Here is a 23,620-nt window from a genome sequence, read left to right on the forward strand (position 1 = left end):
TTCACTGGTAGTCAGGCTTTCCATGTCTTTCATGTCTCTGAACTCACAGGTGAGGTCAGGGGAGCAAAATCCCTCCCACTGCAAGAGAAGAGCAAGTTCAGGATCATCTGATGAGACTGAATGTGGGATGACATACAGCTCAATGTCCTGAAATAACTGGCTGATGTGGCTGCCGAGCCACTCCATCCTATTCAAAAAGTCGTGACACTCAGGTAAAGTCCCCAGTGACTGGAAAAAGGGAAACAACAGTCCAATTTTTTTAAGAAAGGGAGAAAGGAAAATTCAGGCCAGTGAGCCTCACCCTGTGCATAGGAAGATCACAGAGTAGATCCTCCTGGAAGTTATGTTAAGGCTCATGCAAGATGAGGAGGTGATCTGGTGGCCTTCTAAGATGGAGTGATAGCATCAGTGGACAAAGTAAGAGCAACTGATGTCATTTATCTGAATTTGTGCTAGGACTTTGATAAGGTCCTACATAACATCCTTATCTCGGTGATGGAGAGAGATGGGTTTGCTTGGTGGTTAATACAGTGGGTAAAGAATTGGTTGGATTGTTGTAGCCAGAGGGTTGTGGTCAATGGCTCTGTGTCCAGGTGGAGGTCGGTGATGAGTGGTGTCCAGCACAGGTATATTTTGGGACTGGTGCTCTTAAACATCCTTGTCAATTATATAGATAGTGGGATTGAATGTATTCTCAGAAAAGTTGCTGATGACACCAAGCTGAGTGGGGTGGTTCACAAAATAGAAGGAAGGGATGCCATCCTGAGGGACCTGGGCAAATTTGAAAAGTGACCCACAAGAACCCAATGAGGTTCAAGGCCACAAGCAGAGTGTTGTACTTCAGTTGGGGCAGTTCAGACAGGGAGAAGAACTCATTGAGAGCAGCCCTGCAGAGAAGGACTTGGGGTTCTGGTGGATGAAAAGCTGGACTGAGCCAGCTGTGTGCTCTTACAGCCCGCACGGCCAACTGTATCCTGGGCTGCATCAAGGAGCAGGATTGCCAGTGGCCAGCAGGGAGAGGGTTGCTGTGGATGCCCCAACCCTGTAGATGCTCAAGGCCAGGTTGGATGGGGCTCTGGGCATCCTGAGCTGGTGGGAGGCACTCAGCCCATGGCAGAGGGGTTGGAACTGGACAGTCTTTAAGGTCTGTTCCACCTCAAACCATTGTATGATTCTATGATTGACAGAGCACATCTCTGAGCAGAATGAACCAACTCAGCTAAAATGGCCCCACTCTGTGTGTCTGAACTTTGAACAGTTAAGGCAGGTATCTTCAGCCAGTACAGCTACTCTGTAGTTGATAGGACTATTACCAACCACGTAAGTCAGGGCTTTGATCCAAATTTCCTTTGAATCAGGTGGAGCTGAAAATGTGAACTGCACATGCTGTCACATGTTGCTAACTTTCTCTAACAAGTTTCATTTGTTAATTTAGAATGCAGAAATGAACCTTTTAACTTTACTCTGAAAGCAAATATTGACTTTGTTTTGTAGTAGACTGGACTTTGCACAGGAGGGGAAAAGCCTGACATTCCTGAAAATGGCAGCTGAGACATCCACACAAGTTCCAAAAACTGCTAAGCAATCCGTCCTTAAAGAAGAGGTACAACATGTTTGGTTTTGACACATTGTATTGCTAAATAACAGTTATTCGAGACTGATCAAAGTATTTGTGAGTGCAGAATAAGAAATGTGATAGTTGTTAAAGGTTTGTACAGTCTGTTCAGAGGAAGTACTTCTTTCTGAAGGTCGAAGAGCGTTCAGGTATTTGTAAGCTTCTGTTTTTGGTTTTTTTTTCTGATTTTACAGTTGTTTCTTGTATTGTCTGTTCAGGCTGTTTTCAATGTCAAGAAATAATGCTGATACCTCTGCTAGATTGTAGAAATGGGTGGATTGTGAAAACGAGCCTTGTTATCTGTTCCTCTAAGATGAGTCACAGAGAGTTGCCTTAAAATTTACAACTATTCCTTCTTTCACACTTTCTGGGAGGATTTGAATTGAGATGATTGCTTTTCCAAGGATGCTGATAAGGACATAGTAAGATATTCTGGAAATGTTGTACTTGCACCTTACCTTCACAGAATCAGAAAATATTTGGTCCTCAGAAAGGAATTCAGAGGAATTTCTGTGTTCTTATTAGGAGCATTTTCACCTTTCACTACCAATTTTTGTTGGACCTTGCAACATGCTTTGTTTCAGGTCACATAATAATTTTATGCTTTTTTTTTTTTAATCATACCTCTTTTCCTTCATAATATTTCATTCTTCAGAGTCATTCAGAAGTTTGTTATGAGGTCTTACATATTCAAAATGATTTATCTTTTCTAGTAATTTTCTGGGCTTTCTTGAGGAGAATGTTTACCGTGCATTTGCCAGTCACTCTTGTACTTGAAGTGTTTCTGTATGTCTTCAGCATCTAAATGGTTTGATGTCAGAGTATCTTCGTGCATGAAAGCAGCTGCTGATCTTCCACCTGCTTCTGGGAAGCCACAGTCTGTGAGCAAAAGATGACATTCTTTGCCTATCAAAGTAATAGGTGAAGCAACAAATGTAGCTTATTTTAAAACTGAGTGTAGCTCACAGAACACACCCTGGAAAGTGCCATTAGGCCCCAGATAAAGAATTTTGCAAAGCAGGAGTTACGCTTGTAGGCCAGCTTCTAAAAGGTTTTATCTGTGCACCCAACAGTATGGGTGACAATAAAACCATTTTTCTTCTAGAGACACCTGTCAGCTTTCAGGTTTCTCACCCTGAAGACAGTGAGCAGGAAGGGTTTACCTGACTTTAGGGGACTGCAGAACACTTACCAAGTAAACATTTATGCTGCGTGTCCTGTAGTACTTTTTAATTATTCCTCCATGACAGCAGAGGACAAAAAGCTGTGCTTAAAGAGTAGCTGATTAAAAACACAATGCTTCAACACTGCTTTGTACACATAAAATCTACATTTTTTCCTTCAGTTGTCTTTATGGAGCTTGGCTGTGTCTGATTTCTTACAGCCAGTTCTTTCTTTCTCCTGTCAGACTCCAGAATCTGATTTCAGCTATTTTCCCCTTTCTCCTTAGCAAATAGTAACTTGGTATTGGAGCAGTGATTTGCCAGTTCTGCTGAGTGCTTCAGGAACATGAGGCCGTGACCAGTAGTTCTTTTTGTTTTCTGCAGTGTTTAACAGAACAAATTATAAAATAAAATTCAGTATTACAAAATATTTGGCTTTATTGTTTGTTCAACTGAAGTGTATGGACAGCCAACAGGAAACGATTTTCATCTCTGTCTTTCGGATAAGAGCTGCATCACGTACTGCATTTCACTTCTAGGTGTTCTTTTGGTTGATGAACCTCTCTCTCAATTTAGGTTCATGATCCACATGGCTGCACGTGTCCCGTTTGCTCTTTGTCCTGCACTAGAGGGTGGAAACGTGCCTATCACATGAACAGCCTTTGGGTCTCAATCCTTTGCTACAATTTAATGTTGTGGGGCTTTTTGTTGTTTTTTTTTTTTTTCTGTTTTGTTTTCTAGAACTTCTCTTCCCCTTGCTAATACATCCTGCATTGCTATCAGCAATGTTTCTAGTTACACAATAAGAATTCACTGAAATGTGGTTATAAAAGTTAAAAGAAGTTACTAGGCTTATTTTCTATTCCAATTCAATAACTTGGCATAAATGCTTTTTCCCAGCAGTTACAGAAAGTTGTTAAGTGTTCTTGCATATGTTCTGATGCTGAGATTTTATTTCCAAAAGAATTATAATAAAGTTGTGTTTTCTCTCTCTCTAAACCCAAGTATCTTTGAGATAAATCTCACAATTTATTTTAAAAAGCATACTTTATTTTTAGGTAATCGTAGAAAGAAAATGGTTGAAGCTTGAGGAAACAACTTACACTGATGCCTTTGGTAAAACCAGGTAATGGTCTTTCTGGATCCTCTTCAGATTCCTGTAATATTCCCAGTTCTGTGGGCCGGCCAGAATATGAACCCTACAAACCTATTCCCCAACACATGGCAATCTATTTATTGTGCAGTTCCTTTATAGTTCATCCTGTTCAGAGAAAAATGTCCTTCTCTAGCAGGCATGCTAGCATGTGGGATCATATTTGGCTCCTGAATCTTTCAGGGCTCGTTAGACCTTCATTTACCTTGCATTTCCAGTTCCTTATACAGATGCTGTACAGAAGCAAGTTCTATTAGTGCAAATAGACAGAGAATCTGTCCTTTGGCTTTTCTGGGATCTCATTAAGGGCTTCATTTTCACTGCTGATGGTACAGGACCTTGCATACTACTGAAAAGTTACTGTTTTCCTGTATATCAAGCTTGCCCAGTTCTTTTGTATGCTTTAGTTATGCCATATTTATCTAGACGTGACAAGCTTTACTTTACCACCCCTTAATGTATTACATTCTATCTTGATTGCTTTCTCCAGTGCCTCCCTATTTATCAGCAAAGTATCCTTTTAAGAAATGGCAAAGAAAGACTGGAGCTTTTGTGAAAGGATTTTTATAGCTGATGGCTTTTTGGAGTTTCTCATTCCATTGATTATTTTGAGAGAAAAGTTTGTCTTTCTTTCCTGTGTGCTTCTCTTGTTCGAGTGAGCTGTGAGTTCAGAGTTACATTATAAACTGTATAAAAGCAAGATAAAAGAATGAACGTGGTCTTTTTTCAAAACTAACAAGATCTGGCATGTTAAATACATAAATTGCTCCATCTTGCACTTGCACTTTTCCAGGATCACTTTTATATGATTTGTTCTGTGACAGTCATTTGTGTCTTTCCATTATGTTTAGTGAGCCAAAGCAATCACCAGGTATCCATTTTCTCTCTCACTTGTGTATGCAAAACAAAATTCTATCACAGACATCTTCCATGGCCAAACAAGACAGGGGTTACCTACAGCCAGCTGCTTTTCTGCTGGGCCTCACTGAACAATGGCATGTTTTCTTTCTGATTACAACTGCAAGGATAGAAGACAACTTACAAAACGTGGATATTTTTGATCTATCAACTTGTTTTCTCTATACTGAACAGAACTTGGGAAACCGTGAAGCGTGTTGGCAGGCAAAAGAGTGTTTCAGCTGATGGTAAGACTGTGGTGACGTTTGTTTCTTTGTTAGCATCTTTTCTTGTGACTGTTCTGATAAACTCACAGTGCATCCTGAGAGCCAGTATGTGAATAAAAAGAGCTCAGCAGGGCTTGCAGGATAAGCCATAGCAGTGAGCAAGTGTGCTCTCCTGAAATACTGACTGAAGAGCTCAGCAATCAGAATCTTGCTGCTAGGAGTGTTTTCCCGAGATCACTGTATTCACCTGATGAGAACTGCAAAGATGTGATGGATGCCCTGGTGCACATCAGCTCACAGACTCATGAATTGGGTTTGCTGTAGGGGCTCAGCATACAGCACTCTTCAGGCAAAAGATGGACATAAATCAGACATGGAAGGAGTGTAGGAAGGGGTTCCATCCAGTGGTTTCCAGACAGCGTCTGCAGGTGAGACAGTGTCTCTCAAGCTACTGGGGGGCTAAGGATAAGTCTTGCTTAGCACACTTCCCTCTAGTTGGCTGAGATATTGTGAGGAACCCATTTTACCTTTCATCGTGCATGGTATAGAGTTTAAATTCATAAGTCAGGATAACAGAGCAGTGATCTAAATGTTTGCCAGCCTGATGCTAGTGCTAGTGTCCTTAGGTTCACTCCTGGATCTAGCATTAAATGCTCGCTTTGTTGTACTCAAATAGTACATGCTTACATCTTCTGTCACTGCTCCTAGGTGTGGCAGTGATAGCTGTGCTACAGAGAACTCTCCACTATGACTGCATTGTCCTAGTGAAACAGTTCAGGCCTCCAATTAATGGCTACTGCTTGGAATTTCCTGCAGGTAAGTGATGGAAACATTCAGTCACACAACACTGACAGTTAACTGTGTTTAGATGTGCTGGGAGTTTCAGTCGTTATTAAGTGATCTAGCCAGAATTCAGAATGGTGATCTGTAGCTCAGTGTGCTCTTCAGCACTCTTTAATAGCGAAGCATACAGAGGGAATGCAGTTCATTTTAGGAGACTGGAGGCATTGTGCACAAGTTTGGTAAGAGAATATGGCATCTTCCTCCTCTCCTCTTATCTGTAAGAGCCATAGCACTAGTCTTCTTTCCCTCATGAGAATACTAATGCCATCTTATGGGAAGATAGCACGATACTGTAGACATGAGCAGCAGCAATGAGTCCAGGAATTTGAATCCTTCTTAAAGCCTCAGTTTCTTCCTATGTAAAAGTAGGGTAATGGGGACGTTTCACCTCATTTGTAAGCTGGATTTGATCTCAGAATAGTGGATACTGTGGGTAAGTGCTAACTGTTAAATTGTTCTTGTGTTAATATTATCTCACAGGCCTCATTGAGGAAAATGAGACTGCAGAAAGTGCTGCATTGCGAGAGCTGGAGGAAGAAACGGGCTACAAAGGGGAAGTTATTGAATGTACTCCAGGTCTGTGCTTTTCTTTTTTTCATTCCATCCCAAAGCTAATTCTCTCTGATGGATGATACAAAACACTCAACCAAAGGAAAAAAAAAAAAACTCCTCAGAAAACTCTACAGAAATGAACAGAGAGTTGTATCCCATGGCTGTACCAATGAGGCTTTGGTACTTGATGAATCAGTTGCTGAGCTCCTGCAAATGTACAGGACTAAAGGTTGACCTTTACAGGGAAAACTGTTGCTGTTAACAACGATCCTTTACATAACACTTGTGATTCGGATGGAAGTTATTTTGTAAAATGGTGAGATGCCTGGCCTCTGCTTTTGGAAAACAAATGTCTGCTTGTTTGCAGCACTCTGCTTGGATCCAGGTGTGTCAAACAGCACAACACACATCGTGAGTGTTACCATCAATGGAGACGATGCCGTGAATACAAGACCTAAGCAAAAGCTTGGTGAGTTCTGTACATTTAGATGGAAACTCTTAGACGAGAACAGAAGGTGTTTAATGGAACTACCTACCACCATATCCTTCTCTTCCATCCTTGATGATTTAGACTCCGTAAATTAAGTCTTCAAATCATACCCTGCAGCACAGAGAAGCAGACCCATGTTTATTTGCTAAATTCACAGGGGATGCCTAGATGTTAAATGTAAAGTATCAGCTTATCCACAGCAAGAAATTTAGATGCTAAACTTTAGTGAGTGCCAAAAGATTTTCCTTAGTTGTGGATTGACCCTGGAAGTAACTATGCTGTCATTCAGTCAGGTAACAGAATGCTTCTTAGCTGTAAATGTATTTCAAAACCCTTGTGTTGTTTGTTGTTTTTGTTTTTTACAGATGATGGAGGTATGTCACATAGCTGTGCTCCTGGTAACAGGAAGGTCAAGTGTGTTTGTATGTTTTACTTAGAAAACGTCAGTTAAAACTGTGGGTTTTTTGGGCTTGGTTAATGTCTTGACCCAAATCAAGCATGCACAAGACTGTCTATGGCCTAGATGTGAAAATTCCTGTGACTATTATTACTTCAGTTGTATTCAAATATTACAACAGAGGCACCATTATCTCAAGAAATACAAACTGAATCCTCAACAGCTGTAACTCAAGCCTTGAAAGGCAACTAATTCATATAGACTAGGCAGGTGTAAGCGAACATATTCACCCGCAGCAAACCCTTTTTCTTTAGAAACTCTGCTGCTGTGGTCTTCAAATGCATCTAAAATCCCTTCCTGTGCCAGTTCAGCCAGACAGGATTCCAGTTTGACAGACTTTCCATTCTCAGGAGAAAGTCTCCTTTTAGAAAGGTTCTCACCTTCCACAGCTGCCAGTTTTTTTCCCTGTTTATTTCTGCCAAGTCTGTTAATGATCCCAGTCACTGCCTTCCCTCTGGCACTGAGCTTTTTAATGATACATAGAGGTCCACAGCTTTTAGACAGTGATGAGCATTAAGCTAGTTTTTTTTCCTCCTATAGGTTGTAAGAAGTAGGACACTAAGATAGACATCCTCTACTGTTCACTGCTTTAGAGGTGTTTAACGTGTTCTTCTCTCCTAGAATTTGTGGAAGTTATTTCACTTCCAAAGAACGACTTACTGCAGAGAATCGATGGTAAGAGCTTTCTGACATTAAATGCACTAATTTGAGCTTCAAGTAACCATTAGCATCTCTTCTCATAGCTCTTCACAAGTCTATATCTTAAACAAAAAGCTGCAGGAGACTTGACCCTACGACAGAATTACTGGGAGCCTGAGGTGTTCGCATGAATAATCCCATTCACCACTTTAGTAATGGACGTAGGAGTTTGTGGAAAGTTGTAACTGCATCTCATACTTTCTTTTTCTCTTCCCTTGCCCCTCAGAACTAGTAGCAGAAGAGCATATTGCAGTGGATGCCAGGGTTTATACTTATGCACTGGCCCTGAAGCGTGCAACAGAGAAACCGCTCCAAGTTCCTTTCATGAAGTTCTAAAACTTCACAGTAATAAATATAGCTGAGAATCCTCCAGTCCAGATGGCTTAGAAGTGTAACTCTTCTTGTAATAAAGGTTCCTTACTTGTAGAGTAAAGAAAATACTTGTAGGAATGATTCTGATATTTCTACCTGGAATGAACTGACGGAAAGCATTTCTTCTTACTGTTTAGTCTATCTAGCCTTGACAGAATAATCAAAATAAAAATGCTGCTTAATTTTCAAGATGACTCAATTCTGATTATTGATCACTCCGCTGATATTTCAGTATAAGAAAGATGCTTAAGCAACTGTATTTGGTGTGGTAGCAACACCTGTTCAAAATGAGAGAGAAAACAGGAAGACCACATTATGCATTTGTGCCAAGTTAAGTGGTAAGAGAAAATGAATTCACCGGATCCAAGCATTGTTTAATCTAAGGAAACGGAGAAACTGACAGCATTGGTGATGGTAACAAAACATAAACTGGAGCAAACTAGAATGGAGCCAGGTAAGCGATGCTGTTGAAGGTAAGGGATTAGTAGAAGAGCCTTGCAGTTCTCCAGTTCCCTTGGATATATGCACACAGCTAGGTTGCACTTCAATTCAATCTAATCATTTCTATGTAAATTACCTGCCCAGCAAACCTTCAAGTGCAGTCACCTGCTTTTTATTACCCAAACAACCACCACAGCTTAAAGGTTAGAAACTAAAAGTCACCATAAGCATGTGCTAATATCAAACACTGTTTCTGAAATATACTTGGATGAACATGCGTAATTAGGAAGATTTTTCCTAACTCAGAAATTAAGTAGAAATGTTGTGAAAGGTTTTCTGACTTTCACAAACAGCACCACAAAGGTGCTTTCAAATTAAGGCTGAAAAAAAAAAAAAAATCAAAATATGAAACCAAAAGGGAAAAATCCACTGACTACAACTGAACAGAAAAGATTTTAAAGGGGCAAAGACTTCAGATTACCACTTTTTAAAATTCAGATCAGCTTTCAGCAGCCTTAAATATACTTCAAGAGAAAGGATAAACAGGAGAGAAGCCTTCCAGACTGGCCTCACTAACACAGTGAGTGTGAAATCACTGCATGTGAATTATGGATCTTGCACAGGTAAGACACAGGAGAGAGCTTAATTAAATAAGTTTATTGTCTAATGTTTACACTTGTTACGTTGCCACTGTAAAGTGCAACAACATAAATAAGTTTTCAGTAGGAACTTCACGTTCCCCCCTTCCCTTCTATGAACACCGCTTTAGGAACCAGGCTTTGTTCTTTAGACTCACGAAAGCAAAGTGGACATGAAGTTTCAGTGGCACAGTCTTCACAAATACATGTTTAAAACAAAACTACGGGGCTGGCTTGGCAGCATGACAGCAGTACCATGCTGTCTCATAGGAAGCCCAGGGCAAGGAATTGACGTGCCCCAGTCCTTGCAGTACAGCAAATCCACCACAAAACCAGTTCACAGATGAGATGGGTATCAGTCTGTGGTAAAATGTTTGCTTGTCCAGCCTTGGAGCTGAGGGGCAGGCGACTGGGTGGGGACACCACCAAGGAGAAGGGAGTGCTGAGTTCAATGATGGCAAAATACAAGTTAAAAAAGTATAAAAAAAATTAAGGTACAGGCTACAAATCAACTCTTTCAAGAACACTGGCACGTGGCATTCTGAACTCAGATTAATTTTTTTCCTATTAAGGATGGGGAAATATATTTAACATTTTTATGCTGTATGCAAAAATGTTTACCAGCGTCAAACTGATACATTTTACCATCTCACTGTAGTGTCTGAACAGCAAGGTAGATGAATTGGTTTCCAGCATTACAGGCAACATTAGATATACTCAAACAAGATAATGTAAACTTTATTCTTAAGGCAGCTGGTACTGATGCTGCACGCAGGCATTGCTCAAGGCCCATTACAGCAATGGGACATGTAGCACTTGAAAACAAGTAAAAAGAAAATAGCATCATTGGACTAAATGACTCATGTTGTCAAAATACTTTCCCACAAACATGAAATGTTTGGACATCTAGAAAAATAACGCTCCTACTCCTCCAACTTCTGCCTGTTCTTTTACAAATATTTCAAAATACTGATAAATAATGGTGACTGCAAGCAGAATGCCAGTGCCCGACCCAATGGCTCCTAGAAAGTCAGCCAGAACTGAAAGGGCACCAATGCACAAACCACCAAACGCAGCTGCTGTAGGGATATACCTGGAACCAAAACATACATTCATGATCATGCATTTTCATACAAGAGTTCAGAAGCATATCTACTGTTAAAACAACCAGCTAGAATACTTAGAGACAAGCTCAGCTCTGCAGCTGCAACTCTACCTTAACTCTTAAAAGTTTCTAAACCACATTTGCACAACACAGAAATTAAAACAAATATTCACTGATAGGAAAGCTGTATAAACAACTGATCACTGGTAAAGATTTTGATTCATGAGATAACAACTTATTATTATTATTTTTAAATATATGCATGCTATTTAACCTCCACAAGACTAAGATTTGGCTTAAATACAGAGGCATAAATCTGCCTAGCAATGCAGATCTTCAGGCTTTGCACACTGAACCAAAGCCCACTTTTGCAGCATTGTTTTAGCTCAGTAATGGCAAATTAGACACCTGTAAAAGTGATGGTGTCTTCCTTTTAAAAACAGAGAAGTGACTGAACCCAAATTCCTTTGTTATTCTGCTTACGCAAAAGACACCCTACGTTAATCTCTTCATTAATCCTATATGCATCTTTTGCATTCCAGAGAAAGACAGCTTAATGAGAGCAATATCTTGACATCTGTAGCAGAAACAAGCTAGGTTTTTCCAAGAATGTTTGTTCTCATTGACACCTTCCCAGTACTCTCCATTGCCCAGTAGAGCAGCACAGCTGAAAGTCAGCATTTTCTTACCTGTTAAGCTCATGAACCATTGAAGTATCCCTGTGGCCTCTCATCACCATTTGCTGTTCCTTGAGTTGCTTGGCAACCTGCAGAAACATAATTTGATGAAATTGCTGCAGTTCTTCCACAGTCATCTGATACTTAGTCACAGTAATAACTGATCAGTAAGGATCAGTCAGTTCTAAATCAGAGGCACTGTTTGAAAATACAGTCATTAGGCACATTTATCAGAACACCTACATCTTTTGCTGATGAACCAGACACTTCAATCCAAGTCTTCGAGAAAAAAGCGCAGGAGCCCAACATAAAAATTATATAAACGATTACATGGACAGGATCCTCAAATATTGCACCCATGGATTCTGGAGGGGACAAGTAGTAGCACAGACCACCAACAGGGTAAGAACGAGCAGGGCCGCCGCCACTCACATCCTACAGAAGAGGAAGAAGACAAGTAGGTGTTTCTCACAGACCTCTCACATTCTAATCCTGCATTTATGGAGGAATTCCTCATCAACATTCCAAAAGCCACTTTGCCATACAATTGTCAGAAATTAAGTACTCCAGTCTTCCGCTGGTCAAATACTTGAGTTTCACAATAAAGTAACATATACATACTTATATATTCTTTTTTAAAAAGGTGATTAAGGTACTTACTGCCCACTGTCCTAATAAGTTCACCAAGAAGTTGCCACTAAAACGAACAGACAACATCTGGGAAATAACATAGAGGTTTGAAACTAAGGCAGACTGCAGAATGATGGGAATGTTGGAGGTGTAGAAGAGCTTGATCGGGTAGCTACTGTACTGCCCTCGGTACCGGGCAGACTTGATGGGCAAATCAACACGAAAGCCCTACAAGAAAGAACACAAACACACCAAATTCATTTCTGAGAAAGAAATGCTTCCTAGTATGTCTACAAGTTATTCCTGAGGATATTTGTTAGATAAACAAGGAGTGCAAAGTCTGGGACAGTAAAGCCCCAAGGCTTCTTGCTACAGACTGAACTACAGACTTTAAGGATTTGTAAGTGTTACTGCTGGGATGTTTTACATTCTTTCTATAGCAAATAAGAGAGAACATTTGTAAGTAACATTTCTCTAAAATAACAATTTATAACATTTGGTTTGATGAAACTATGTAATGGCTTTTAACTTAACTGATAAGTGTCAGCAGACCTGCCATGTCTCTAAGTCCTTTTCGGGGCAGGCTCCTATCCCATTATGCCCAAGAAATTTAAAAACCAGAGGATTCAAGTTTTTTTGCTTCCACTCAGTCTGAACTGCTTTAAAGATGCATGGTTAGATACACAAACAAAACACTACAGTCCAATATGCAGGTCTCCTTTAATGTCCATTTTAGGAAATACTCAAGTTTAAAGACAAACCCCAGCTAAGGATCTAATGAAAAATCAAGGGGGAAAAGGGAACAAAAAGCCATGCATTAATTACACTTGTTTTCTAGAACAAATCTGTATTTGGTTCTTCAGCTCTGTTCAAAAGTAGTATTTTCTTTTTAAACTCAACTTCAAATATGAAGTATATTAATTGTATGATAGAATCAGAGCATAATCCACTTTTAGTAAAAATACCCAAATATTGCGTGTGGTGTTTAGTGGAAAGTGAGATGACATCACTGCCTGAGTACAAGCATGTGTGTCCATAACACTGAACAGCTGCAATGCCACAGGGTTATGTTACTGAAGAAACACTGTTCAAATTAAGAATACGTAAGAGCTCCTTACTCTGAATCACAGAAGGGTTGGAAGGGATCAAGGATCCTCAAGGATCACGAATCTCCAACCCCCCCCCCCGCCACAGGCAGGGCCACCAACCTCCCCATTTAATACCAGACCAGGCTGCCCAGGGCCCCATCCAACCTGGCCTTGAACACCTCCTGGGATGGGGCATCCACAACCTCTCTGGGCAGCCTGTTCCAGGACCTCACCACTCTCATAGTAAAGAGCTTCCCCCGACATCCAACCTAAATCTTCCCTCCTCCTTAACTTAAAGCCATTTCCCCTTGTCCTGCAGTTATCAACCCTTTCAAAGAGTTGAGAACAAGATCTCAAGATCAGATACTTCATTTATTCTACTCTGGTGATTTCTTTTTGCAATGACCACATTACCAGGAGTGCATGCCCTTCTACCAACACAGTTTCACAGCTACTACGAGAAATTTCTCTTTTTACCTGAAAATAGATGACTACAGCAAATACAAACACTGTAGCAATCAAATTCATGAGGTTGGGCAAATTCTGTCGGTAAAAAGCCTCCCGCAAGGCGCGGACTTTGTCGGTTCGCGTAGCCAGAAGATGAAACAATGCGATCACAGCACCTTCAAACTCTGTTCCTGGAGAAAGCAGAACAACAGAAGAGACTTGAAACTGTCAATTAATAACAGAGTTTTTAAAAGACCATCACATCTTTCTTCAGGATTTTTTCAAAGTGACAGGTACAAAGTAAGATGCAACACAACGTCCGTCCTGTTACAGATGCATCACCACAGCGTGCTGCCTTAACTCACAGGCTGGGAGTCTTTTCTGGGTGTAAGAGGAAGATCAGAAGGAGGAAAAAAAAAAAAAAAAAAAAGAAAAAGAAAACTAAAGAGGAGAAAAATAACTTCAAAAAAGTAGTAAAAAACCACAGCAGACAGAAAAACTCCAAGTTTGGTAACGATGAGAGCGAACTAAAATCCTGGCTTAGGACACGTGCATTAAATGAGTTAACTTCAGGACGCAAACACAGGATGCATCTTAGCTTGGTATTTACAGTCTCAGCACAACCAAACATTGGCTGAGGAATGGCAGTCCCTGAAGAAACAATCAACCTTAAAGTAACTGGGAAGCTCCAACTGTAACAGTAACGTACAGCCACAAAAACAGCTGGGTTATAAAGAGCTCCCCCAAACAAGCAGAATTTAAACACCCCAATTTCTACAGATTGAGGTGTGCTAAAACAAGGTTATTTCAGTTTGGATATCAGAAGTTTTCCATCAAGGGGCTGTAGCTCCCATTTTAGCTACTGCAATTCAAATCAACAAAAACAAACATGCAGGTAATTTACCTTCGTGTGAGTTAAATAACGTTTCCCTCTTCAATGTTAGACAATGGATTTTAGAAGCTAACCATCACACACTAAAACATCTTTTCAAAATCCATCTGATGCACACCTGATCAAGTGTACATACAGCAGACATCCACAGAAACACATCATAACTAATTGTAATAGCACAGGTACCTCTGCCAGTGTTGATGGTAGTGGGACTAAACGCCTTCCAGACAATGGTTTCACAGATATTGGTAGCAATAAAGAGGGAAATACCAGATCCCAACCCATAACCTTTCTGTAGCAACTCATCTAACAGCAGCACAATCAAGCCAGCAACAAATAGCTGCGGGAAAAGAAAAAGAACTGAGCAGAAACAAGAATAAATCAAGTCAGGAATTGCATATTAATCTCGTTTCAGTATTTTCATCATGTTGGAGAGAGCTCATTAAATTTTTAATTGAAGTATCATTCATACAGATTTCTGCCCCCTCACATGCACATCACACCTGCCAAAAACCTCTGCGACTTTTCAACACCGGTGCAAGCAAACAGATTACACAGTAAGTATTTATTTCTTTTGAAGTGTTTACATTTGTGCATTTACTGATTTGCTCTACAGGATAATGCCTCAAAGTTGAATTTAGAGCCTTTAGTGAGAAGTCCTCTGTGGCACCGAACAGCAGCTACTGCTTGCAAAATTCCCATATTTGAAATGAAGCAGCTACTCCCTATCTGAAATATTTATGATACTAATTATCCCAACTTTCTCTTCCTTTAAGGAAGATTTAGAATTTCTCATATGTAGACAGATAGATATAAAGGATGTTGCTTCGCAGCATTAAAATAAATTAAAGGCAACCAGAACACAGAAAGATTTTTTCCTTCCAACCATACTACATCTAATCAGTTTTAATTACACAAAGAATAGCTCACTACAAACCTGAATTATAATGAGAAGGCAAATGCCAGCACCCATTTCAGCAGGATCTCCATACATTCCAGTCATAACATAGACAATGGCTTGCCCAATGGTAATAATCATCCCAAATACTGCAACAGGACAAGAAGAAAATCTTTATTAAATGACAAATTTCCTGAATTCACCTATCAAAGAAATTCACGCTCCGTGTCTCTGAAGCGGACTGGTTTCCCACGAATAAAACTGTGTTCAATAACTTGAATCAGAACAGTGCTTACGCTTCTGAGCTCCATTGAACAAGGCTCTGTCTTTCGGCGTATCACCGACTTCAATGATCTTTGCTCCAGCTAGCAGCTGCATGATCAAACCAGAGGTCACAATGGGAGAGATCCCCAATTCCATCAACGTACCTACCAGGAAGAAAATACAAATGCAATTAAAGATCTTCCAGGCTGGATGTGGCTCTGGGCAGCCTGTTCTGGTGGTTGGCAACCCTGCACGCAGCAGGGGATTGGAACTAGATGATCACTGTGGTCCTTTTCAACCCGGGCCATTCTTTGATTCTCTGATTCCTAAAGGATTATACGCTGAGGATATTAGGCCTGTTAAAAGATTTTAGCTAAAGAACGTTTTTCACAGCTTTTGAAATGTATATTTCAGTACAGGCATACTCTCAACAAAGCCCATTATCAGCTCACAGAAGGGGGCTGTGTAAAAATCTGTGATATCTAAGGCAAACCAAGGTGGCTTTTCACTTTATGTACCTTTGTGGTACAATGTGGGCACTGCAGGTAAGCACACACAGAACCTCAGTGCTTTACACAGTCAGCTTTTTGGCGTACTGTAACAAGAAACCTCTACCAGAAGCATCTTCTACTGCTTCAACTCCCATATTTTGTTCAGTTTAATTGTGAAGACCACAAGATGCTGCAGATCCACAGTGCTTGATAACACCAATCTCCAAACTCTATACTCTATAACAAACTCTATAGATGAGAGCACTGAAGTTTAGGACTTAATGAAACAAACACATCGTTAAGATGTTCTACTCTGCCATCTCACCTACTGGCACAATGTTCACCAAGCCAACAACTTTCAAATGCATACAACAGGAAGACACAACTTCATAAAACATTACTTCTGCAGCACATAGGTTCATTTTCCAGAAAACCTGCCTTCTTTTTCCCCCAGCCTTTCATTCAATGTAATAACAGCTGGGCATCAAGCACTCCACGTACAACAACAGAACCACCACCACGTGCTCTATGCAGATATATTCTCTGCAACATGTTGTTTAACTACTGATATCTGCTTGAATTATACTATAAAGTGGTATGAGAGCAGAACTGAATATAACCAAAGCAATTAAATTCATTCATAAACGCATTTTATTCTGACATTGTCACAATACTCATCAGAGAGATAAAAATGAGAATCAATACAAAATTCCTTAGAACTCTGCGAACTTAAGAGCAATTCTGCTCTCACCTGTAGCACAGCAGTGTTCCATCCTAAAATGACCATGATTATTATTAAGAAAATAGTATTTAGCCACAAGAGACTTGCAAAGTGTCAAGAAGAACCAGTGAAAGGGGAAGCATGGCCGACATGGCTGAGTGAAAGGTCAAAGGAAGCAGAAATGGTATATAACAGATAATCAGACAAGAAGCTCATCTACCCTCACATTCAATTTAAAGGGACTCCTCTGCAGGAAGTATCATGCTTTAATTCCCTTTTTCTGCACACACTGAGCAATTTGCTCAGAAAATGCTGCTGGCAACTTGTGCCACTGCTTGGTGCAATGTAATGTAATTATCTTCACTGCTGTGAAGTTTGCTTTTCCTAAACAGTTCCTTCACATTACAGGTCCCATTGCTTCTCTCACTTCCAGCCACTTTGCCAAGGTACAGATGAGGTCAGTAACCTTACTTAGAGTCATGCAAGACAAGTCATGGAATCCTAAAATCCTGACTTCCAGCATTAGTTTAATACTTTTATACATTATTTTGGGCTCCATTTGTCTTTTCTACAGTAAACTACTTCGGGTTTGCTACAAAATAAGCTGAATCATTTCTGCCCTTAGCTTTCCAACTTACACAATTACTACCACAATTACTACCTGTAATGCTGCAGAAGTGTTATGAGGTATAACCAACTTGCACACGCAAAGTATTTTCCTTCATAATTAAGAAGAGAAAAGACCCAATGTTTCACATATAATCAGAAAAAGATTGCTTTACAGTAGGATACAGAACCAGCCTGGAAGTTGAGAATGAAGATGCATCTCATTTGAGCATCAAAGGCACTTCCATTCCTAAGACAAAATCCACCTCAGGTATCATTCATCACATCACATCACATCACATCACATCACATCACATCACATCACATCACGGTGTTTCAACACGACAGCTGGGCTTTGTGAAATTTTACACCCAATCATTTTTCCTCACAGGCTGTTTGTACCTATAAAAAGAAAAGAAAGAATTTACTAACCTCTGTTTGATGCAAGAATGACTCGCATCCAGTAGAAAGGATCTGCTGAATCTGATGACATGATTCCAAATAAAGGTATCTGCCAAAGCACACAGCAATATTAAACAGATATATGAAGAGCGCTTACATTAATCTAAGAACCTTAACTCGTAATGATTCAACTGATACGCTGCTCAGTATAATGAAATCCAACCATCTTCTGGTTTTTAAATTGAACCAGACCACACAACAGTGTTAAGTGACAAGCACTGGCCAGATTACTGCAGATGAAGATGTAAGTGGTTGCCATAAGCAGCCATAGAGTACCTCAGCCCTGGAAAAATATCCAAGGAAAGAAACACAAAATAAATAGGTCAGATACCAAAAATGATTAAGAGAACAGAGCACCCCCCCACCATGATATTCCACTGCTTATTATGAAACACTGATACTCCAGTACTTATTTCATCACAATTTTTGCAGTAGAACAAACTGTAGCCAAACATCTTTGAGAAGACATACGAAAGCAGGGTTGTTTTGTTTTGATTTTAAACAGCCCTATACAAAATTCCTTTGTAGAACAAATTAAAGATGAAGCATAAATTCCAACATAAATATTTTCCTCCACCAACTCTGAATACCAACTCTACAGCTGGGAAAGTTTTAAAGCATCCTATATGGAGCTGTACAAGTCAGCCAAGTTTTTACTGAAAAAAGACATCAATTTTCCATATGTCAGCACTGAAGGACTTTGAGTTCTTTAAAACTCAATCACAAAAGAAGGCCCAGGCAATCCTTTAGATTATTTCCTGAAAACTCTGCTATTATGCTAACTATTTTCAATTAGCTACCATCATCTTTTGTACAGATTCAAATCCTTAATTATGCATATATCTAGCAGCTAAGAAACACAAATAAAATCCACACTCTTCTATCTCTGGTATCATTCCCACATCCTCTGTTGAAAAACAGATAGGTTTGGGCCTTTTAACAGCCCTTCAGTTGTAAACATACAAATTATTAAACTGCTGCTACAGAATCTGACTGCAATGGCTAAGTTCAAGTCAATAAATAAACAAAATAGAACACAAAATGCCTAAGGTTGAAGATGCCTGCTTCATTTTAAAGGATCTGGAGGGTCTAAAAGTGCTAAAATAAATAAAGTAATGCATGGACTTTCAGTTTCTGCAGTATCTGAATATTCAACAAACAATACTATGTGTTTATAACCCTAGTTTCTAGGGTTTCCAGGAACTCCTGCAACTATGAATGAATGCAACCATAAACTTTTACAAAGATCTTGGGGGCAGGTAGTATCCTCATCAATATATTCAAAAAGTCACATTCTAAATGTGAACTTAAACACCTCAGGACAAACATCTTCCCACAATCTCTGCACTCTTTTAGCTCGTTCAAGAAGGATCAGGTAAAAAAAGTCATTTCTGTTCAATCTCATTACTGATTGTTCAAAGCAGTGAACTTCAAAGCTGAAGTTCAAATTTAGCTATGAACAGAGCATAAAACTGCTCAGCTTGCTTGGGCTGCTCAATGATATTTGCTTTGCTGTTTATCCTGCAGTCAGTATCACTGTTTCATAGGACAGCTCACATCATAACAGCAACGTATTAATTTCTGAAAACATATACATGAATAATAAAGACTATTTTGCATACACAGTCTTCATTCATTAGCAATTAAAACACAAAACTGAAAGCAGATCAACACGAAATGAGAAATTCTCACACGTTCAGCATTTTACATACAGAACACACCCTTTCTGAAACACAGAATACATCCATACGTACCTGACAGCATACTAAGAAAATGAAGAGAGTGATGGCTGTCCATAGCACCTTCTCTCTGAACTGGATCTACAGAACCAATTATGGATATTATTGAGTTAATTGCATTCGGTATTTTCACTCTACTTCACACTAGAGCTAGATGCTGTATTGTTTGGAACTAAATGTGAAAGATACTGAGCCAGACGGCAACATTTCTCATCAGGAATTATTTTTAATATGACTTCAGATTTTTTAGAGTGACAGCCATGGGCTCAAAGACAGCTTGCATGGGATCTGGCAGTGTGCCTGACACTCAGACAGTAGAACACGTTTTATATATAGTATCCTAACACAGTGAATATTTACCAAAAAACAACAGCATGGCTAAATGTGGACATATCAGAACAAACATGAAATACTAATGCAAAAATCCTTATCTGCTGTGATTTTATCTCTAGGCTTCAACAGATTGACAGCACTGTTTTTTAAGGCTCGAGTTGCTCAAGTGCTGTAAAGTTTTTAGAGACTTAACTGCTAAAGGCAAGTGATTAAAAAACAGAAGAACCATGAGTTTTGGATTAGAAATCAGAGCAGTGAAAGAAGTTCTTCAAAAGTTGTTGCAGGAAGCTTAAATTCATCATTATGTTAATGGAAACAGACTACAAATTTTAGAGGCTTTTTCCCCCTCCAAAGTATTTCTATGGATGTACATTAGGTATTACTTTTAAAAGATGGACAGATCAATGATCATCAGTCAGTAGTACATTAAGAGATCCCTGTGGTCACAACACACAAACCACTCTATGATTCTATGATACGAGTCCATGATTTGAGGCAGAATGCTGCAACTAGTTCCACAAAAGAAGAACCATGAGGTTTAAATTTGAAAGAGAGAAAAGAGAAAAGTACTGAAAGCCTGAGACAGAAAGAAAAGCACTTGAAGAGACCAAGAGAGAGCCCTGTTGCAGTGCTACGTCCAAGTTCCCACCTCTCCTCCATGGACTGTAAACACTGGGATGTGTGTTCACTGCAGACAAGAGCACAGCAGCTACTAAAATGAGACATGAACTGACACACACAACAGATACAGTGTAAGTAAAACATTTCTGCTTCCAACCACTGATGCTGCCTGTAGAGAAGTAACAAGAGAAAAGGTTAGTGGCTAGTTTTATAGGCCCTGAACACCCACAAACAAGAATCTGTAAACTGAGGCAGCAGGACAACTCCCCAGACAAAAGGAATTCAGAATTAGTCTGCAACTTTGTAAGTGAAAGCATACACTTAATTTGAGGCAAAGTAGTTCCAGTAATTTAATGTATTTACTGATACAGACTCACTTCTAAAAGAGGCCAGATGCTAAAAATACATACAGTACAAAGTTAAAAAAAGAAAAAGTGACAGCAGCAAATAAATCCAGTGTCTTGTCTTAGATTTTATGAAGTGCTGACCCACTTTGCCAAGCGCTGTTTCAATTTCATTGCTCAGATTTAAAGTGCAGACTTTAAAAAAGAAAAATGTTGAGCAGAACAGTTTCTGCAGCCCAAAGCTTAACGTTAGCTTCTGGGGTATCAGTCTCCTCAACCACCCTGGCCCTCAAGTCAATTAAAGTGAGCATTAGAGAAATCCTGCAACACCCAAATCACACCTGGTTCACAGGGAACGGTCTCCGTGATTCAAAGAAATAAAAAAGAGAAAAGAAAAAGGAGGCACTCGAATCCATATGCAAAAAGCAGCAAAATACCAACTGGTACCAAAATATTCCAGCCACAAACAACAACAAGCACAAAAAGTGTGCATTTCACCGTCTGATCAGATCCTACTGGACATTTTCTTCTTTTGGTATTTTTCTCACTTACAGCTCATAAAGATAAATGGACGTGAGCCCCATCATCCTGGTGTTCTGAACACTGTGTTCTACTTCATGTCTGTGAAGTAGCTGAGAGATCTGTGCATGTAGCATGAACAAACATAACAACTACAAAAAAGCAACACTTGCTTCTGTCAGCCAACATCTCTAAATGACAAAAGCAACACTCCCTAGTGACAGAAAAAGCCCACTTCCTTCATCAAAAATAATGGGAAAAGGTCGAATGAGAGACCACCTGAATGAAAACTTTGTGCTCTCTGCACAATCAACAATCACTGAACTTAAGCTTAGAGATTTTTTTTTCCAGTTTGTTATCTTTGTTTCTTGTCCCAGCCTTAACCAGCCCACTAAAATAATTACTAATGATGCCTGCCAGTGACAGCTTGCAAGAAAACAATAAATAAAAAAGACTGGTTAAACAGAACAGCCTAAGTCGCTTGATAGACTATACATAAGCAAGGAGCATTAAGTAAAATGGTCAAAATACTCTTCAGTCTTGGGAAGGACGTTCCCTAGTATATCCTTCACTTCAAATTTGTACAAAGCTGGCAACAGACAATCACTGCTTAGCCAGTGACCTAGATAGCAAAAGAGACAAAATGACCCAAGTAGCAAGGACAACAACTGCTCTGGGCATCCTTCACGAGCTGATGGAGGACGCCGACAAACCACGTCTCTCCCCCTATTCTTTCCTTCCTCAGAGAAAGGAAGAAACCAAGAGAAAATCACAACTGTTGCAGAGCTTTACAGAAACTTCAGTATCTGTAGATTTGTCTCAGCTGTCTCATCAACCCCACTTCAATACAAGAAATGGGACAGATGGATGTAACAAACTCATTCAAAAATATGCCATAAACAAACATAAGAAGATTGTACTGAAGTTGAAAGCTGCAGAAACACAGTGGGTTATCTTCCACTCAATCAGGTGCATCCCAATCTTTGCACAAGGTCTGGCTCTGGAGACTCAAGAAGCCTTTGTCTGACTGGTATCACTTGCCTGAAGATCTGTCCCGAGAGGGAAAGACAACTTGGAATGGCAGATAAGGCAAAGAGCCAAGGGATCAACCTTCTTAGAAGTAAGTCCCAGAAGGAGACAATCTGCAGTTTTTACCATATCTTTTCCATTCAAGCCAGCACGTGGCTACCAGAAAAATCATCTCTGCATCCAGACCTAACCCTCAGGAATCTCTCAACAGTGTGAGAATATTCTCCAGGACGGTACCATGCTCACAGGTATGGATTTCTTTCTAACAATAAAAATCAGTATTTACCTCTTATTTTCTGGCTGGCATGAAAATTCCATAAATTTGCTACTCTAATTCGAATCTTTGTCAGCTAGGTGACACATGACTGTTTGAGTATTAGTAAAAAAGCTTATTTTCACTATTATTATTATTTTTGACAGGGACAGTCTCTTCCTATCTACAGAAATTAACTATTTTTGATCTAGAAAACAGGCAAAGAAATGGGTTCTAGAGCTACAGGGATAGGTCAGATGTAAATGAACTCATTTCATTGGTCTCAGAACAGAGAGAAGCGTCACAGCTAGTAGGTTATGTGAACCTTATCACGAACCACCTCATCAAGTGGAAAAAGGCTTTGGAGGAAAAACTATTTTGAGGGAAAAAATCCACAGGAAAAAAAGCCTGAAAATTCCGTTGTGGTATGTTAACATCGATGTAGTTGTAAGGAACTGAATACAATAAATTCAGTCCAGAGATAAGACATTTAAAAACCAAACTGAGTTAGTACCGTTAGCATATGGAAGAATTTGATTTGCCAGAAGGCTGTCGGGAATTCATTATGATGATAATCTTTTACCTTAATGTGGATTTCCTTTCTCCCAAAGGATATGTCCTACCTTAGGGCCCACTATCTGCATTTGTATTGTGGTGTGGAGTTGAACGCATTATTCTCTTATCTGAGAACACATTAAGGTAAAAATACAATGTAGCACTCACCTTTCTTTCTGGCTTCTGGATTTCAGGTAAAACTGCACAGAATGGCTTAATAACTTCTAAAAATTTAACTGTTGTAGAAAAAATGAACAAAAAAGGAGTAAGAAGAAAATATTCTACTGCACTTGTATGATTTATAAAGCTTCATACTTCATTTATCTTCTAAGGAAAAAAATAAAGCGTAAGAACACTACAGGTGAATTACTTCATCAACACTCTGAGAAGCAGAGTGTT

General features: G+C 39.6%; 2 protein-coding genes across 2 annotated transcripts; one reads left to right on the forward strand and one right to left on the reverse strand.

Annotated features, from left to right (window-relative positions):
* Positions 1–1,540: 1,540 nt before the first annotated feature.
* NUDT5 (nudix hydrolase 5) lies at positions 1,541–8,432 on the forward strand (the record flags this gene model as incomplete). Its single annotated transcript, XM_079541079.1, is given in 8 exon segments — positions 1,541–1,603; positions 3,837–3,904; positions 5,024–5,076; positions 5,764–5,871; positions 6,379–6,474; positions 6,818–6,927; positions 8,021–8,072; positions 8,323–8,432. Coding segments are annotated over 8 exon segments (660 nt in total).
* Positions 8,433–10,453: 2,021 nt separating this feature from the next.
* On the reverse strand, positions 10,454–23,452 carry SEC61A2 (SEC61 translocon subunit alpha 2; the record flags this gene model as incomplete). The annotated part of the gene is given in 11 exon segments (XM_079549818.1): positions 10,454–10,640; positions 11,342–11,418; positions 11,573–11,764; positions 11,990–12,187; positions 13,525–13,677; positions 14,568–14,726; positions 15,324–15,433; positions 15,581–15,712; positions 17,799–17,877; positions 19,583–19,648; positions 23,390–23,452. Coding segments are annotated over 9 exon segments (1,269 nt in total). The 5' UTR covers positions 17,860–17,877; positions 19,583–19,648; positions 23,390–23,452.
* Positions 23,453–23,620: the final 168 nt, after the last annotated feature.

Source organism: Tetrao urogallus (assembly GCF_951394365.1).
Source record: "Tetrao urogallus genome assembly, chromosome: 1".
In the NCBI taxonomy this organism is placed as follows: domain Eukaryota; kingdom Metazoa; phylum Chordata; class Aves; order Galliformes; family Phasianidae; genus Tetrao; species Tetrao urogallus.